Raw genomic sequence first — 18,245 nt, 5'->3', positions numbered from 1 at the left:
TAGTGAGAATCGTAGGTTTTTTTCTGAGGAATTAAATTTCCTTTAATTTCCCCAAAATCTACAGTGTGTGGCCCTTGATAACAGTGTACATCACGGTGCACACAGATTTACGGCTGTATGTCATGTACACAGTGTGTGTGTGTGTGTGTGTGTGTGTGTGTGTGTGTGTGTGTGTGTGTGTGTGTGTGTGTGTGTGTGTGTGTAAAGCCCAAAATCCTAAAAAATAAGTCACATTCGTGTTTACTTTCTATGAAATAATGATTGTTGTCTTTACTATAGAGAAGTAAGGAGGAAATTAGAAAAGCTTGTTAGATTTATGTAAACCTTTTGTATTTTTATCTGTATGTCTCTCTGTCTTTCTCTTTCACTCTTTCTCTCATTCTCTCTCTCTGTCTCTCTCTCTGTCTCTCTCTCTCTCTCTCTCTCTCTCTCTCTCTCTCTCTCTCTCTCTCTCTCTCTCTCTCTCTCTCCTCCTTCTCCCCCTCTTTTGTTGTTACCAATGATCACTGGCAATGCTGCCATAGCAACCAGGAAACACTCCAGTGTGCATGTATGTATGTGTGTGTGTGTGTAGAAGAAGACACTAAACGCTTGAGCTGGTGAGAAGCGCGGGACGGCATAAGAAAAGAGAGATATTCACTCAGACGTTGCATATGATCAGATATTTTGTAAGTATGAAAGCGGGAGAGAGAGTGTTTGTGTGTGCTTGTGTGTATATATGTATGTGTATGTGTGAGAGAGAAAGAGTGTGAAAGAATGCACTAATGTATAGTGTAGAAACTCTATTGACATCTATGGACTTGGGGAAATTTTGAATTTGGTGGATGTAACATCAAGAAGTGTGTGTGTGTGTGTGTGTGTGTGTGTGTGTGTGTGTGTGTGTGTGTGTGTGTGTGTTTTACAGTGGGAAATCAGATTTTGCCCAGGTCAGGTGTGATGGCCTCCAGCGGAGCAACTGCCCTCCTGCCCCCTGTGAAGAGTGTTGTGGTGTACAAGAACGGAGATCCCTTCTTCTCAGGTCTGCTCTTTTTTCTTCTTCCTGTATAATGATTAATGCTGAGTGCAACAGACTCATAGAGCATAGCTTCATGGCGTGTTTCCTGAGTTTGCTATTAAAAAAGATCAAAAATTCCGTTTGACCTGTTCCTCTCTGTATGATCCAGGGAGAAGGTTCATCGTCAACCAGCGACAGGTCTCCACTATGGAGTCTTTCCTGACCGACGTGACTCTTAGCATTGGAGCTCCTCTAGCCGTGCGTACACTCTACACGCCACGGAACGGCCACCGGGTACCCGATCTGGAGAACCTCCAGCAGGGGGCGCAGTACGTGGCTGCCGGGTTCGAGAGATTCAGAAAGATGGAGTGAGTTTGAAGAAATAAATAGGAAAATAATACATAGAGATGGGAATACGGATGGGATGATGTGTCAGGATCTTTAATTGCGATATGGAGTGGTTACATTTCCTTCATTAACCATGAAAGCATGGGTTCCTCAGGCTTTAAAGCCTTTAGCAAATGTTGAATGCAAGCTGTTTTTGAGGAGTTTTTTTGTATGTTTTTCTGTATTATATTTAACATTCACACCCCAATTAGGTAGTATCTCACTGTCACTACCAGTGTTGAAAGCTGGAGGGCTAAGGGACATGCCCATATTGTCTCAGACAGCTTTGACAACCTGATTTGCAATGCATTTTGGGATCAGTCCAACCCAATAGTGTTCAATTACTCATTTTGTGTAGAGCTTTTAAAACTGGACATTGTCACAGAGCAGATATCCTGATGTAGGTTTTCGATCCACAGAGGTGACAGCAGAGACACAAGAAAGCTTAACGCTCTAAATGGGACCGGTCGTCTTTTGGGTGACAGAAGATTAGGAGTGGGAATCTAAATAATTTGTATATTCAGGTGTAAAAAAGCAAAGACAAACTACTGAGTGTTTTGCAGGATTGTGGATAAGTGTTTTGGGGAAGGCACAGGACAGTCTTAGGTACAAACCTATAAAAGCCAGATGCGATTATTATTAATCACCAGAAATTATGCTGATGAATCTGTTGATAATGCAGATCTTCAACATTGTGGTTTGATGTTTTTATATAAAGATTTTGTAATATATTAATAGTAAAATCGACATCACATCAAATTTAGTGTTTGTGATGATTTCAGTATATTTTCTAAATGTATACCCATAAATACCCCGGTACATTTGTATCTTTCTCAAGCTGCCAAATATGTGCCTCCACTGACCAGCAGGATGTCGTGACTTTACAGCTCCACATTATTCCCCAAATTCACATTTTGGTGATAAAGTCAAAGGGCAGAACATCTCGTTCGGCCTCGGAGACGTCACAGCGGCTTTGTGCAAGCAAGTCATCAGGCGTCTGAGAAACCAGGCTGTAAAGGAGCCCTTTTATCCAAACATTAGTGCGCCAACATGGGAGGTGTTCCTGCACGAATGGTAATCCGTTTCTCTTGTTTTTCTAAATCACTTTCTCGCAGTTATCTGAGTCTGGGCATGAAGAGAAATCCAGTGGCTCGAACTGGAGACGCCATGCAGGTGAGTGTTTTTATTACGTTATGAGTGCACGTCAAAATACACCCATGAATGCTGCTCACTGAAGCTAATTTTTCATCTGAGATATAGACGAGAAGCTCTTACACAGAGTTATATTTAAATATAAAGTCAGGGGATTAGGTAATATACTTGGTTATCAGGTCAACTGATTATTACTTTAGCCTTATATTACTGAAAATGTTCAATAAACTAATGACTGGTTATTAATTTTAAAGATTAAGTCAATTTATTTATTCTTTTCAAAATGATTTGACATTATATGAGCCATATTTTATTAACCTTTAATACTGAAAAAATGTTTATTAAATGTGTTAATTAAATAATTACTAAATAATTTGTTTGGAATTTTTTCATTATTTCTCAAATGTATAATTTTATTTATTTATCTAATACACAATTGTGTGTTTTATTTTGAATTTAATTCTCAAAATCTTAAAAAGAATCATTATAGTCACCACCCTGAAGTTGATATTTTTTAAATAACAGCATGTCAATGAGTGTTTTATACCTCTCACACAACAGCAATGTCTGTTAGTAAAAAAAAAAAAAAGATGCTTCCAACTTTTTATCTATTTATAGTTACATTTAATGACAATTCCTGCTCTGAGTAGCTTTGTAGCTGCCATAAAGGGTCAACTTTGTGCCTCGGTTCGTTTTGTTGTTGTGTTGCTGTGGTTCTGATTGTGAGTGCGTGAGTGTATGCACGTGAGTAGGGGGGGGAGTAAGAATGAATCATTATTGTCCTGTCTGACAGTCGGATATACACACTGATATCCGAGTATGAGCCCTGTCCAGGCATGTCCGAGCTGTGACATATCGAGGATTCATTTCAACTGAAACGCTAAATAGGATTTAAACTAATTGAATACCTAAAATGTTATTGCATTCATAAAAAGGCTTTATATTTGAACATTTACTTGTCTAATTGGTGTACTTTTACTGTGTAACCTAAACATACATATTATCTCACAATTGTCTTTGGTTTGAATACTATTATTATGTCTTTTAAAGGTTATCACAGCTGTGATTGGCTGGTGATTGCAGTGTGTCTCATTTACAATCTCTGAAAAACTGTGTACAGTCCCAGTGATTCACTTTTATCAAAAATAAGAGTGATAACAAAGCAAATCAGATTAGATTGGGGCAGAAAGTCAGATAAACATAAAAAAGAAGAAAAAACCCAACAATCATATAATGAAATCAGTGCAGGTGTTAAAGCCAGTACCGTATTAGATTAGGGTCATACAAAAGAGAATAGTACTGACTTGGTTTTCATCGTTTTTTTAAGGATTCTTTGGTCTAGTTTAGTTTTTGGCCCATTTGTGTTGCCTCGTTTCGGGCAACAGTCAGTGCGCTATAATGACGATCTTTTTCATGCTTTTTTTTAGCTTCTGTCTTTTCAATGATGACAACAAGTGTTTCTTCCTGGACACTCAGGAAGGAGTAGCAAACATCATAAATAATACAATAAATCATAGTTAGGCTGTAACTTCCAGTATCAGTACTACTGAAAAAAATTGGGCTCATATACCCACATTTAGACAATATGACGGATGAGGAAGACTAAAAACTGAATAATTGAACTTAAGGTTTCAATATGAGGGTTTCTTTTCTCACCTGTGATCCACGATTCAGAATTTCTCACCATCAGTGTGAAAAGACAGCAGTCTGTGCTATGGGGTATAACGGCTTTTATTTGTTTGAATTATTAAAGTTACTACTTGGCCGGTACAGACGCCTTCATTAGCCATGCAGATCTGTTTAATCAGCGTCGGGCCAAAACGAGGTGTTGTGTTTCGTTCGTAGGAATCCTGCAGTCACAGTGACACAGTTGTCTTTTGTAGTTCTGATTGATTTGACGGTAGGTGAGATAGGAGCTGGGTGTTAAGCAGGCGTCAGGTGAAGGGCAAGACGGCTTTTGTCTGGGGCTTGAGATCCGTTCCAGTTTTCCAGACTTCTTTGCACTTTTGTGTTGCTCTCTGCAGGGTAAAGGACTCAACAGACCCAACGTTTCCGCAAGATGGAGGAAGGTTATAACTCTGCCCTGCATTATACAGTGAGCAACACAGCTTTCTCTCTCTCTCTCTCTCTCTCTCCCTCTCTCTCTCTCTCACACACTCACTCACACACACATACACGCACAAGCACTGTGGATATACAGTCCCTAATCACCTTCATGATTTAATTTTCTTCATTATTTTCATATACATTGATATTCAGAATTATTACAGTATTATTACAGCACTTTCTGCAGTACCAGGGTTTCATTTCGAAGCTCCGGTACCGGTATATATTAAATTTTAAACGGTACGATATAATAATTCGGTGCAATTGGGTATTTCATACGTTGTTGTTCCAGGTAAATGTGACAAAAATAAGAACATTTTAATATATTTTTATTGTATCACTTCAGTTATATATTTTTTTTCCCAACATCAAAATGTAACCTATGTTCCCTGTAGGTTTTTTGTTACAGTTTGATACAAAGGTATTAAGATATAAATCTATTTTTATTTTAAATCGATTACATTCTGATATCGGACCAAAGCCAAAATTTTGGTATCGAGCCATCCCTAACACACACACACACCTCTTTAATGCTTATATTATATTATAACCTATTAATACACCTGCATGCTGACACACACCTGTTCTCTGTCCAGTGTGTTCAGGAACGGAGACGTGCTAAGTCCCACCATGCGCTTCATCATTCCTCGGAGCCTTCTGAAAAACCTGGAACAGATTCTCAGCCTGGTCTCGGAGAAAGCCATGCTGCGCACCGGTGCCGTTCGCAGGTATACCCACACTCCTACCCGTGTACCAAGCGCAGACTCGTGTCCACTACTGTCGTAGGATTGTTTCAGCTTTACATCTGACCTTTGATCTCAGGCTGTGCACTCTGGACGGCGTGACGGTGACCTCGGGGGAGGAGCTGGAGAGCGGCCAGTGTTACGTAGCCGTCGGTACCGAGCGCTTCAAGAAGCTTCCCTACGTGGAGCTGTTGCTGAACAAAGCACCGGGAGGCAGTGCAGACAGGTGAGGAAGAGGAGGAAGAGGAGGATGAGGATGTTAATGGAGGTGGTATTGTGTAATAAAATTGACAGATTGTCTGTTATTTAGACATTACATTGCAGATCGTGGGCTGCACAGGAGGTCAGAGGTAATGCACTGAGCATATAATCTCAGGATTACATTTGTAGCTGCGCTGAGTGACATGGAGCTAATCTTGTTTATTTTTATGGTGTATCACAGAACAGGAAGTTTCCTCAAGACAGCAACAGTGACTCCGCCCTCCTTCACTCTCCTGAAGTAGGATGGGTCCCACCTGTCTCTACATCTTATTTTAATGCCTGATCATTTTGCACAAGTCTTTATTCGGGCATTGTGTGTCTCAGAGGGACAGCAGGCGCGTGAAGTCCACAGGAGATGAGGCCGAGCCAGGGGGAGTGATTTTGTCCCAGCCGCTGCAGAGGAGTGAAGGAAGAGGGGAACGAGAGGAGAGCTCCATATTCTATGCCAAACCTGTCAGAGTGCGCAAATACAGACCCCCACACAGAGCAGTGGCCAGAAACACAGGTAAAAGCATGGAGGGGAGATTCAGACAAATACTGTTCTTTAAATTTAAAGCATTTTGTATTTTAACACTATGTAATTTAGACATTGTTTATAGAGAAGATTTATATTCCCACTCTTTGCCTTAAGTTTAGAGACCGTGCTTCTTTTAGAGGAAGGCATTTCTAGGCAGTTCCTTAATAATAAATTAATATGCAGAGCGATATATGTGGTGTGGAAAAGAAAGAAGAATTTTATGTGTGTTTCTCTTGCAGGCCAAGCGAGTGTGTTTAAGGGTGTGGGGAGGAGAAGGGAGGAGGTGCGAGGAGCTGAGGAGGTGGCTGAGGATGAGGGCACAGCTGTGGAGCTTCCTGTAGATCAGGTGGGGAATCTCACTTTTCATGCGCTGTTCTGTCTTCACTCGTAGCACTACTGAATAATGGCATGATTTAGAGTAGCTTTATTAAGCTACTATAAATTTAGTATTTGCCCTGTCAGTCATATCGGCTTTGCACATGCAATCTCAGTTTCTAGGAACTAAACCATTGTACATATCAGCATAGACCCTTATTTTCCACGTTTACATAGAAATGTCTTACATTTTAGTGTTATTTTGCTTAACTATATCAACTTGCACTTTTTATCACCTGGGCCGTCATTGTGTTTTTACATGCAAACCTCTACTGAAGTAATTACATCATTTATCCATCCATCTATTTATTTATTTGGGGAAACTGGCTACTGTCCATGGTGCTGAATCTACTGTGGTAATTATTGTTTGTACCGAAGACTATAAAATGATAACCCGTATTTGTGAGTAACAAGCTGTTCTTGACACACTGTAGACTTTATGTAGTCACTTATATTACACTTAAATAAATATAGATGAAAAAAATTTACCTTTGGCCTTGTTTTATACCTAAAACATAAATGCAGACATGATTGAATTACTCATAGTAGATCATATTATTGTCTTATTTTCCAGAGAGTTGCTGAAGTTGTTCATGATGAGGAAATTGATCAGAGCCAAAAAGAATCTACAAATCACATGCATCAGGTAGGAGAGTGTGTGTGTGTGTGTGTGTGTGTGTGTGTGTGTGTGTGTGTGTGTGTGTGTGTGTGTGTGTGTGTGTGTGTGTGTGTGTGTTAGATAGAATCTCCTGCTTTAAGTAGCCTTGATAATGACTCGGCCTCTCGCTCACTCAGACAGGGGCACCTGATGAGCGTACGACATCATCCCCACACTCCAGTCTGTCTCCTAGCGACAGAGAGCACCTTATGAAGGAGTACAGGCCATCTGAAGGTGAGACCTCGTTACCGAGAAGGAGCTTTTCTCCAAATGAGGAGGCAGAAGCACAGGATGAGGACATACTCAGCGAAGACCTGGAAAAAGAACGTGGCCAAGATGATAAGGTAGGTGGAGACAAATGCAGTAAATAAAGAATGGTTTAAAAATTAGTTTGAGGAGAAGAAGGAGAGAAAGGATAATCAGAGGAGGCAAACAGAGATGGTGAAATATGTAAAAGCAGTTTTGAGAAATAACAACTGCATATGAAAATAAATAGAATAAATAAAATAAGCTAAAATATATATAAAACCAGAAATAAACAAATAAATAAATAGTTGATTTTATTTGGACATTTTGATGTACACAAACTTAAAAATGGAATATCTTGACGTGTTTTTAATATCAATATTTTGAGCCACACCCACTTCAATAACAAAATAAATGAAAGAATCAAAGATGTATTTGATCTCCACTGCATGACATTATCCCAGCCCAACTCAACCCCTTTTTGGTGCAATAGTGCGGGTACAGTTTGATTCAGACATTTTCACTACGTATCTGGAAAGCATAGGAGCAGTTTGCTCGAATATGATATGCCACCTTTTCAAAACAACAGGGTCTGTTGAAGTCCATGGCTTTGATTATTTTCATGGGACACTGAATAAATTATCCAAAAAAAATCTTTCCTTTGTAAGTGAACTAAAAACATAACTAATGCAGAGCATTAACACAATAAAAACATGGTACACAAAGGAATGATCAGTAGCGATTAAAAAAACAAACAAACAAACATTTTAAATATGTAGTGTGTATTTTTTTTATTTCTGTGTTCTTAAAGGGGACATACACACAGTTTCAGACAATCTCATGTAAATCTTTAGTAATGCTATTAATAAAACAGGAACAAAAACTTTATAGTCTTAAATAACTCTGGCTAACAATCAGATCTAGCCGTACGTATTTGATTCAGAATCAGATCCCAAATCTAAAATTGACATCAAAATCCAGAGCAGCAAGAAGCACAACAGCAGGACGTGTCTTTGGAGAAATTTTTCTCGAGCGAGTTCTGTGCAGCACTGCTGACGACTTCCATAACTGAAGGAAGCATGGTGCTGGTAACTCATTGGTTAAGGCATTGGACTTTGGATCAGATGGTCACAGGTTCAAATCCCACCACCACTAAGCTGCCACTGTTGGGCCCTTGAACAAGGCCCCTAACCTTAACCCTGCTCAGTTGTAAGTCGCTCTAAATAAGGGAGTCTGCCAAATGCCATAAATGTAAATGATGGTTGTGCTCTTTTTCTCTTGCTCTGGTTGCTGTGTACACGCTCTTCCAGGAGAAGTGCTAATACAAAGAATTCCTTCCTTCATGACATCATAGAGGGCCATACTTAAAAACAGTCACCGGAACTTTATTAGAACTCGGAACGAGCATATTTGGCACAGAAAAAAATTGTTTTTTTAAACTTTTGCCATGTTTTGCATCGGAATCCAACTCTTTAACAGTGTAAATAATTCAGAATGCATGAAATAGCATTTAGGACCTTGTTTAGGGGACAATCTGGACACACAATGACATGCCCCTTCTTCTCAAATGTTGCTCCACACTCACTTCTGAACCCATTTCTGTTTTATGTTGCTCATGGTGTAGATTTGTTCTACCTGAGGGGGCATGGTTTTGGGTTGTGGGTTGTGTGTGGGTGTCTTTTTTTTTTTTTTTTTTTTGACCTCCTAAAGATTCAAACAGAAACTAAAGATGCATACAAATATTATGATTGACAGCTGTTTTTTTTTCTTTCTTAAATCTCAAAGGAACACTGTAAAAAAATCCAGACTGCACCTTTAAAATAAGTAGAATATAAAACATGAGAGTTCAGTTAAGATAAAGATAAAAGATTTTTTTTTTTTTTTTTTTTTTTTTTGCTGTAGAAGAAATGTTGACATTTTAAGATTAAGATATACCTTTATTCAACAGTGGGGAAATTTCTCTGTTACAGCAGCAAAGAAAAAGAAATGAGCAAATATATAAAAGAATAGACACCTAATATAGTATACAGTATACACAGGTAATATTGCATGGTTTTAAATGATTGTTATTGCACATTGTGTTGTTTGAAAACTTTGTTAGTTATTATTGCACAGTTAAACAGTAATAAACTTTCTTTCGGCTTTTCCTATTAGGGGTCGCCACAGCAGATCATCCGTATTCGTGATCCACATGTTCGATTTGCACATGTTTTACGCTGGATTCCCTTCCTAATGCAACCCTCCCCATTTATCTGGGCTTGAGACCGACACTAAGAGTGCACTGGCTTGTGCAACCCTAATGGCTGGGTTACAGTTAACCAGTAATAACAGTGTATATTTTTGTGCTACTTTTTTTTTTTTGTAGGCCTACAGGAATTCAGTTGCTTGTACTGATCCAATGTGTTATTTTACTCTTTACTTTTATTCTGGTCTGTGTTTTATTTCAGAATGGACATCATAAGGAAGCTGACGAAGCAGAAACCCAGGACCAGGACCAGGACCATGCCCGCCCACCCTCCTCAATCTCACAACAGAGAGAGTGACCCAGACAAAACATATATATCAAACACATCTATAAATAAACACCCCCGCCCCCCCACCCCCATAGTATGTAAGGTCTAACTCTAACCTTAATCATCTCTTGAGCAACATTCTCCTTATTCCCAGTATGTTCGTAACGTGATCTCCAGACTGCTCTCGTACACTGATGTCATGTAGACTGTACTGTTCCATGAAGTTTATTCACCTGTGAAGGTCTTTAACCCCCCCGTTCATGTAATAATAGACGTTAACGAGATACTGTTAGCCGATCCGGTGCACAGTGAAATCAGCATCTCTTACAAAAGAAACGAAGAAAAAAAAATACACACCACAGTTTAACTATCTACAGTCAGTTACGGAAAAGTATTTGAATTAAGTGAGTTTCAAAATTATTGGCACCCTCCAAAAAAGAAAGATTTTTCATTCTTCTAATAATAATTTTGTTTAGTTTTTTCCTCTGAACCCTGACAAATGACTGATACATTAGAATGATTATAAAATATATGATCAATTGAAACCCTAAAATTTTCGCTACCCTGACTAATAAAAAGCTTTTTTGTAATAAAATATATTTCTCTCAGAAATCTTAACACGATAAAGAATATTGAAATAAAATTTACTTACACTTATTTCTATTTTAAAGAAGGCTTTCAGGCCTCAAATTTGTTGAATTGGATAAAAATAAGAATGAACGCCCAATTTGATTCCTTAATTAGCGACACCTTTTAAAAGAAAATCCCCCTCCCACCCCTCAAAGAATGTGTGGATGCTCATCGTTCACCCCAATAGCAAACTGTACTGATTTGATGCTCGCGTGTATTAGTGCATCTTCTGTGTAAGTTCACCAACTAATCAGTCGTAATGTTCAGTTTACAGAGAACCTGTATATGTGAAGCCTGGAGAAGCGAGTAGTACTTGTATAAATTGTTCTGAATCTGCTTCATTCAGAGTTTTGAATAGAACCACTGTGAAAAGGTGAGTAGTATAATAATAAAGCTAGGGGGCTGTGAGAGTGACGGTCGGATACACAAACAGCTCCTGCGAGGTTTAGGGGTCTCCTGAAAGTTGTGCAGATTTTTCACAGGACTCCGAAAACAAAAAAAATGTGATTCTATTTTCTTAGAATTTTAGATCAATGTGTCATTTTTATGTTCTCTTGTTTCACATGTACTAATATTCAGGTGATATAGTATTAACAATAAAACCATCCAAAACAAACAAACAAAAAAAACAAAACAATAAATACAGGTCAGTTTGGTTTCATCACTCATTATGACATGGAGTATCATTGTTATTATAATTAATAAAACACATCCAGGTACAGTACAGACCAAAAGTTTGGAAACCTTCTCATTCAAAGAGTTTTCTTTATTTTCATGACTATGAAAATTGTAGATTTACACTGAAGGCATCAAAACTATGAATTAACATGTGGAATTATATACATAACAAAAAAGTGTGAAACAACTGAAAAATGTCATATTCTAGGTTCTTCAAAGTAGCCACCTTTTGCTTTGATTACTGCTTTGCACACTCTTGGCATTCTCTTGATGAGCTTCAAGAGGTAGTCACCTAAAATGGTCTTCCAACAGTCTTGAAGAAGTTCCCCGAGAGATTCTTGGCACTTGTTGGCCCTTTTGCCTTCACTCTGCTGTCCAGCTCACCCCTAAACCATCTCGATTGGGTTCAGGTCCGGTGACTGTGGAGGCCAGGTCATCTGGAGCAGCACCCCATCACTCTCCTTCTTGGTCAAATAGCCCTTGATGCCTTCAGTGTGACTCTACAATTTTCATAGTCATGAAAATAAAGAAAAGTCTTTGAATGAGAAGGTGTGTCCAAACTTTTGGTCTGTACTGTATATTGCACATTAATGCTATACAGTTTACAGTCATTTATTTTAAAATCTTATACATTATTTAGGAATTAATCAGAGCTTTTTATGAGTACACCAGTTTATAATTTGCCACACTGGTTTACGAATTACCCAGTAACATGAAGTGGGTTTTTTCCCCCCTCTAACAGAGAAGTGTAGCTGGTGGGAGAATGACTGTTTGTCTTTCTTTAATAGATTAATAGTAAGCATTGGTTGTTTGCTGTGGTTTAAAAGTCAATAGTAAAAACAGTAACTCCACTTTATCACACCAACCTTTATTCATTCATTTATTGTTATACAGCAGCTTGTCTTATTCTTTACATATTACATTATAACATATAAGTAGTTTCAGTAATAGAAAAATAGAGACTCTTCTAGTTTCTCAACCAGGGCTTCTTTTTATACTATTTGTTATCTATTTGGTAGTTTCTGTACTTTTTGTTTCCAGGGGGTTTTACCAGAAAAGCGAACCACAATACAACGTGATACTGGAAAGAAGACTTTGTGTCCTTGTTTCTTTGAGAGTAAAACGAATCTAGCTGCACATCGATTTAAAAATTGTATTTGGTTCCAAAAGAACAGTGATATAAATCACACATTTTTGTTCTCTAGCCTGGTTTTATTTGTTCGCACTGAAGTGTGTGGCTGTAGGTGTGTTCTGGACGAGGTCAGATTGTATGTGATATAAACCTTCAACTTTCACTTTTACTTTTGGTTGAAGTCTGTTAGGTTCAGAAATTATATCAATAGATTTGTTTGTATTTTATGATGAAAGCAGAAGCACATGGATCCTTTAATAATAGTCCTATAATAAAGGTATGGTCCCAACAAAGGAAAGCATCAGATTCCAGATTGTAAAATAAGTTGAGTCTCTAATGAAGTTTTATTTTTTCCAAATGTAGAAAAGACATTAGGTCCCTTAACCAAGACAAATTAGCTGGAGGGCATGGGGCTTTCCAATGAAGCAGTATTCGTCTTCTGTAATAAATAATATTGGCATTTATTCTAAAATAAATGGGAGATACTCCAAAAATGTATCTGCTGGGACAGCGAACATCCATTACACCGGTCATCTTCTGCTAAAGAAAGTTTTTTCAACTTTGCTTTGGTGAAATGAATTCTATAAACAACTTTAAACTGTATAAGACTCAAACAAACACGAATAAAGACAGAGTTAATTTGAGCTAAAACATAATTCCACAGTTTCCCGTCAAGTTCCAGTCCTAACTTGCTCTCCCAGACTCCTTTAAATGCAAAAAGAGAAGGTGTCTGTGAAGATCGAAGCAGATCATAGATAGAGGCAATGCGGTTATGAGACTTTGAAAGAGAAAATATCTCTTCAATTAAAGTTTTCCTTGGCTGCTGGGAAAATGTAGCAAAATATGCTTTAGCAAAATTGCGTAGTTGAAAGTAAGATTACTGGAGATACTGAATCTACTCAACAAATCATTAAATGACACAAATGTGTGATCCAGAAACAAATCATGAAACAGTACCATGCCCCTCCCCCTGAGCTGAGCAAAAGTTGAATCCAGAATTTTGAATTTATACTAATCGGATCTGAAATTAGGTTATTTGATGAGTCATATACCTGTGAGATTAATTGGGAGGCACACTGATGCCTAAACTGAGATGCTAAAAGGCGGCCAGCTCTCTCGCCGTGTTCGTAGTAAGTTGCTTTGGTGCGTTTTAGTAGAAATTCTGCCTTGTGGATTTTCAATAAATCTAAATCCGTTTGTAATTTCAGTCGTTCTGTCTCCAGGACAGGATTTGGTGACCTAGCATTTAATCTGTCTATATCTAAAGTTGAATCAGTGAGATTTTACTGCTTTAATTTCCTATCTTTAGAATAATATGCATTAAAAGATATAATAATCCCACGTATGAATGTTTGGAACATTTCCCAACAAGTGAAGGTGATACTAAATTCTGTTTCTAAAAAAAAATAAATAAAAAAAAATAAATGTTATTAGAGATATAATCACAAAATTCCTTGTCAGCCAACAGCGAAGTTCCAGCCTCCCGCATGTCTACATGAATTTTGGGGAAAAAAGAGGTCTAAATTATGCGGGGCATGATCTGAGATAATAATCGCTGAATAATTTGTGAATTTTAACTGAAGACAAAAGAGCCTTATCTATCATGGAATAATCAATACATGAGTAAACATGATAGACATCTTTTTTTTTTTTGTAGTTGGGTTGAGAAAGCGCCAGGAATCTACACACCCCAACTGATCTATTAAAGAAGAGAAGGTCCTAGACATTGACGAAAGAGCTGATGTCTTTGGCTGTGTGCGGTCTAGACTTGGGTTGATTGTGCAATTAAGATCCCCTCCTAAGATAAGGCGGTGAGTGTCTAAATCTGGGAGGTGGGGTGAAGTTTACCTTGTTTAGCAAACATTTTGAAAACTATATATTATTAAACAGTCATTGAACGATTTTCAGTGAAAAAGATGAAGAATTCGAAGGAAAAGATGTGCATTAGAAGGCCAATGTGCTGTAGTCTCTGGTCACTTTAACAGGGCTGATTTATGCAGGTCTGGTCGAGATCAAATGTCTAGTATTAGTTGTGCATTTGTGCTTTAAAGTTCTAATAAACATTAACAGCCATTATTGGAAATCCATTCAGAATGCCCAGATGGCTGATTTGTTTAAATGGGACACGATCCTGAATCAACTAAGATTTAAAACTTTAGATCACAGTGATCCCCGGTATGCATCCACTCCTTGTTCTAGCCACTACATGTCCCTCCTGGACAGCACCCAGGCAGGAAAAAACACTATATTCAGCTGCTGTCGACCGTTGAAGTCGTATGATTGCTTGTTATTAGTTTGTACACACAGCTAGTCATTGAGCCAAGCTTTGAAGTCTTGAAAGCAGTGAAGACAAACACCAAGTCCTCGCTTTAAATCAAGTTGTTTGAACACCGAGTCGTTATTACTATTACGATAGTAAAAAATAACTTAATTAGAGAAAAAAATAATAAAGTTTGCCGTGGTTAGACCATACCCACAGCCTTCAATAAATGTTCACATATTTATACCTGAAGGAGTTTAAAGTGTGCGATGATAAAATCACACCACACAGTTTAAAATGTATTTTGATCCATTTCTCACTCAAATCATGGGTGTAGATTCATGGAGTAATGTTCAGTCCTGCACTGTCTGGGTCTGAGACGGAGCTCAACACACACAGAGTCACACCTGCTGTAATAAGCACCATCCCAATCACTGCACCTGAAAGAGAGAGAGAGAGAGAGAGAGAGAGAGAGAGAGAGAGAGGAGGAGGAGGAGGAGGAGGAGGAAGGTGTAAATTGTGTTAACTACTTTATCATGCAAAGACTCAGTACACGGTTCAGGTATGTAACAAAATCTCTCGACTCATTTCTTGTGGGGAAATTGAACAAGCATAAATTCTACAAGTAATTCACTACTGTAAGGTCTGTTTATATTAAATAAGAAATAAATGATATTGAGCCATTAGGGGTGTAACGGTACACAAAATTCACGGTTCGGTACGTACCTCAGTTTTTAAGTCACAGTTCAGTTCAATTATTTTATTATTATTAACATTTGTAAACAACAGTTTACATGTTTTAAAACAATTTTAAATAAAATCCCTTCTTGTTTTAAATGGAAAAAAGAGTACATTAAAAGAATACATTAAATTAATGCAATATACTTTTTTTTATTATATTGATTCATTTGAAGAATCGATTAAATAGGTACAAATTAAATTGATAAAATAAAAATCAAATACAATCTGTTAGACCCCATTTGGGTAATTCAGATGTGTATATAGGTGTGTGTATGTTTTTTTAGATTTAATATAAAATCTCCTACATGTTCTACTTAACTGTTCTATTTTTTTCAGCATACAAATGTTTACATTTTACAAATACACAAGATAGTTATTTATTTCTTCTTAAATTAATTCCAGAATTTTCAGGAATTTCTCCTTTTTAAGAGAAATTGTTAAAGCTGTACATAAAGTGCAAAAGAATCCATATAGCTGGACTGTCATTAAAACGTTGGCGCTGACAGGAAGTGGCGGCGATTTCACGCATGCGCAGAACAAACCCTGAGTGACACTGCGCTTAAAGTACGAGGTGGACACTAAACAAACTTGCGGTCTGCCACTTAATGTGTTCCTGAGGGAACTCTGATTTAAACTACGTTCCATACGTAAAAAGGATTGCATTCGGTACACGTGCACCGTACCGAAAATCTTTCATATGAATACATGTAACGTTACACCCCCTATAAGACAGGCAATAAAAATAATAAAGAAACATTAATCAGACCAACTTTTCCCTCCAAATTCCTCCCCGAGCAGTTTCCCAGTGAACATGGTGAACACCAGGCTGAGCGAGTTGACCGTCGGGACGGCCAGAGACAAATCTGCAACGTACAACGCGATGTGAATCAACAGCTTCTCTCCTGCACCATATACATGAAGCGTTTTACATGTTGACAATCAGTCATTCACACCAATCTGCCTTTTATACTGGGCCACATTTACAGAAAAAGCTCATGGATTCATCTATTACTTCCAGTCTTAATAAAGGTCCAGGATTAAAACATGTAGGATGTGCAAGTTACCTGTTGTAGCGAGGGTGAGGTAGAAGACCACAGAGCCACTCTGGTTCAGAAGAAACGGCACCAGATACTGCACAGAGTTTTCACGTTGTTCAGTCTAAGCATTGTGCTACAATATAATAGCTAAGATGTTTTTTATGTTGGTATGGACAGTATGCATTTTTAAGTTCTAAAACCTTATACTACATAAAGCATAACATCTAACACTAAGTGCTATTGGCTTCTTATGTAAGAACAAATAAGGCTTTCATCGCTTATGTACTTAGTACATGAGAAGCTTAAGGTGTTAAAATGTTCTACCTTGACATTGAGGAACAGAAACTTGACTTCAGCCATGAACTGGGAGATCTTGTTTGCTTTCTTAACATGCTCAAGGCCCTCAGTTCCTTTCCTGAGGAAGGGGTTGGTGGCTCCCCATAGCGCAGCGACCAGGAGGAGTGACAGAACTTCCACTACACAGAAAACAACTCATCAGCTGAAAGCAGCTGAAGTGTCTTCTAAACACTGATAAACATGTTTAATTGTCATAAAAAGATCTTCCTATCTAAGACTATCCTGTGATGAGAACATGGTGTGATGTCATTATTATTGTGGTGAACCCGCTCAGCTATTTGACGTTTCCAATCTACAGTCCGATTTACAGAAAAGTTGGAAAAAATATAAATAAAAACAGATTGCAATTATTTGCAATTTTGTTGCTCTGAAACTTTGTTTCTCATAGGTGTGGCTTTTAAACTAATGATAAGCTGGATGGTCCCTCTCCTCTTTAATCCAGAGGACGTGGTGTCCATGGTTTCCAAAATTGATTCCAAATTTAGATTTGTCTGACCACAGAACAGTTTTCCACTTTGCCCCAGAACATATTTAGCTTTGGCCCAGAGAGAGTGGCAGAGTTTCCAGATCATGTTTACACATGCCTTGCATAATAGAGCTTTTTTAACCTTCATTTGTGGATGACATGGCAAACTGTGTTCACAGACCATGACTTCTAGAGGTGTTAATGAGCCCAAGCAGTGATTTCCTTTTCAAAATCACTGAGGGCCCGAAGATCACAGGCATCCAATGTTGATTTTCATTCATGTCCCTCATATCTACATGCTTAAGGTTTATTTAAATAATATTCAGTGTATGAATAAAATCTCCTCCTCCATCAAAGACATCTTGTAGTTGTGGTTCGCGTCTCGTATCCTCACCCCCTCTATTTAGCCCTAGTGGATTGCCCCGTTACCATAGAAATGCCGCAGCGGCCATTTTTAAACCCTGTTATGAAACAAGTTATTCTTACAATTATTATTCTTACAATATTCTTACAAACAAAGGTTAATATTTGTATTTAGAGTTGTATTACATAGTTATTAATTGGTTATGTGGGGTCGTACTTTATTTATTTAGCTATACAAAACTTGTTTTGCTTTTCTTAGTTCAGGCTACTGTTTACGGAAGTGAAGCAGCGCGCATTTCGATTCATTATTTCTTGCAAAAACTTTGCGGGGAAAAAAACCCATTGTAAATCATAAGTGAAATACAGTAATGTGATGCAGTAATTAAGATTTTTTTTTCCTGCGCTAAAATATTGAAACACTCACCCACTAAGACCATTTCTTCTGGCGTGTGCGCTTCAGTCAGCGGGAGTCACAGCGACACTTAGCGGCTCGGAGGTGAGATATAGTGGGGATTTTTTTTTGTTTGTTTGTTTGTTTGTTTGTTTGTTTTTTAATCACATTGTTCCCATATAATACTTTTTACAATTATGATTTATTGTTCTGCATAATGTTTGCTATTTTTAGAAGA

At 37.9% G+C, this 18,245-nt stretch overlaps 2 protein-coding genes across 3 annotated transcripts; one reads left to right on the top strand and one right to left on the bottom strand.

The window, feature by feature from the left end:
• The first annotated feature begins 531 nt into the window (after positions 1–531).
• Positions 532–11,220, top strand: dcdc2b (doublecortin domain containing 2B). Of its 2 annotated transcripts, XM_083540609.1 has the most exons (14): positions 532–668; positions 905–1,018; positions 1,164–1,362; positions 2,497–2,554; positions 4,558–4,628; positions 5,236–5,367; positions 5,462–5,608; positions 5,693–5,732; positions 5,825–5,881; positions 5,968–6,148; positions 6,400–6,506; positions 7,110–7,181; positions 7,331–7,537; positions 9,887–11,220. In XM_083540609.1, exons 2-14 carry the CDS (start codon positions 937–939, stop codon positions 9,980–9,982), a joined length of 1,449 nt encoding a protein of 482 aa, XP_083396735.1. In that variant the 5' UTR covers positions 532–668; positions 905–936; the 3' UTR covers positions 9,983–11,220. The 2 variants fall into 2 exon arrangements, with proteins under 2 accessions (XP_083396735.1, XP_083396736.1); XM_083540610.1 differs by lacking the exon at positions 532–668 and having other exon boundaries at positions 814–1,018.
• An 892-nt stretch (positions 11,221–12,112) lies between these two features.
• On the bottom strand, positions 12,113–18,106 carry tmem234 (transmembrane protein 234). Its single transcript, XM_083540549.1, has 5 exons — positions 18,041–18,106; positions 16,755–16,906; positions 16,458–16,524; positions 16,164–16,256; positions 12,113–15,092 (listed from the first exon to the last, which is right to left on the bottom strand). Exons 1-5 carry the CDS (start codon positions 18,051–18,053, stop codon positions 14,992–14,994), a joined length of 426 nt encoding a protein of 141 aa, XP_083396675.1. The 5' UTR covers positions 18,054–18,106; the 3' UTR covers positions 12,113–14,991.
• Positions 18,107–18,245: the final 139 nt, after the last annotated feature.

This window comes from Silurus aristotelis, assembly GCF_946808225.1.
Source record: "Silurus aristotelis genome assembly, chromosome: 4".
In the NCBI taxonomy this organism is placed as follows: Eukaryota; Metazoa; Chordata; class Actinopteri; order Siluriformes; family Siluridae; genus Silurus; species Silurus aristotelis.
This window is presented reverse-complemented; position numbering and strand designations above follow the sequence as displayed.

Excerpts from the sequence above, each read along its gene's own strand:
- dcdc2b (XM_083540609.1), top strand. The coding sequence starts at position 937 with ATGGCCTCCAGCGGAGCAACTGCCCTCCTGCCCCCTGTGAAGAGTGTT. Across the intron at positions 1,363-2,496 it reads GAGAGATTCAGAAAGATGGA|TTATCTGAGTCTGGGCATGA; the intron begins GTGAGTTTGAAG and ends ACTTTCTCGCAG. Across the intron at positions 4,629-5,235 it reads ACTCTGCCCTGCATTATACA|TGTGTTCAGGAACGGAGACG; the intron begins GTGAGCAACACA and ends TTCTCTGTCCAG.
- tmem234 (XM_083540549.1), bottom strand. Across the intron at positions 16,525-16,754 it reads TTCTGTTCCTCAATGTCAAG|TATCTGGTGCCGTTTCTTCT; the intron begins GTAGAACATTTT and ends AACTCTGTGCAG. Across the intron at positions 15,093-16,163 it reads GGAGGAATTTGGAGGGAAAA|GTGCAGTGATTGGGATGGTG; the intron begins GTTGGTCTGATT and ends TCTCTCTTTCAG.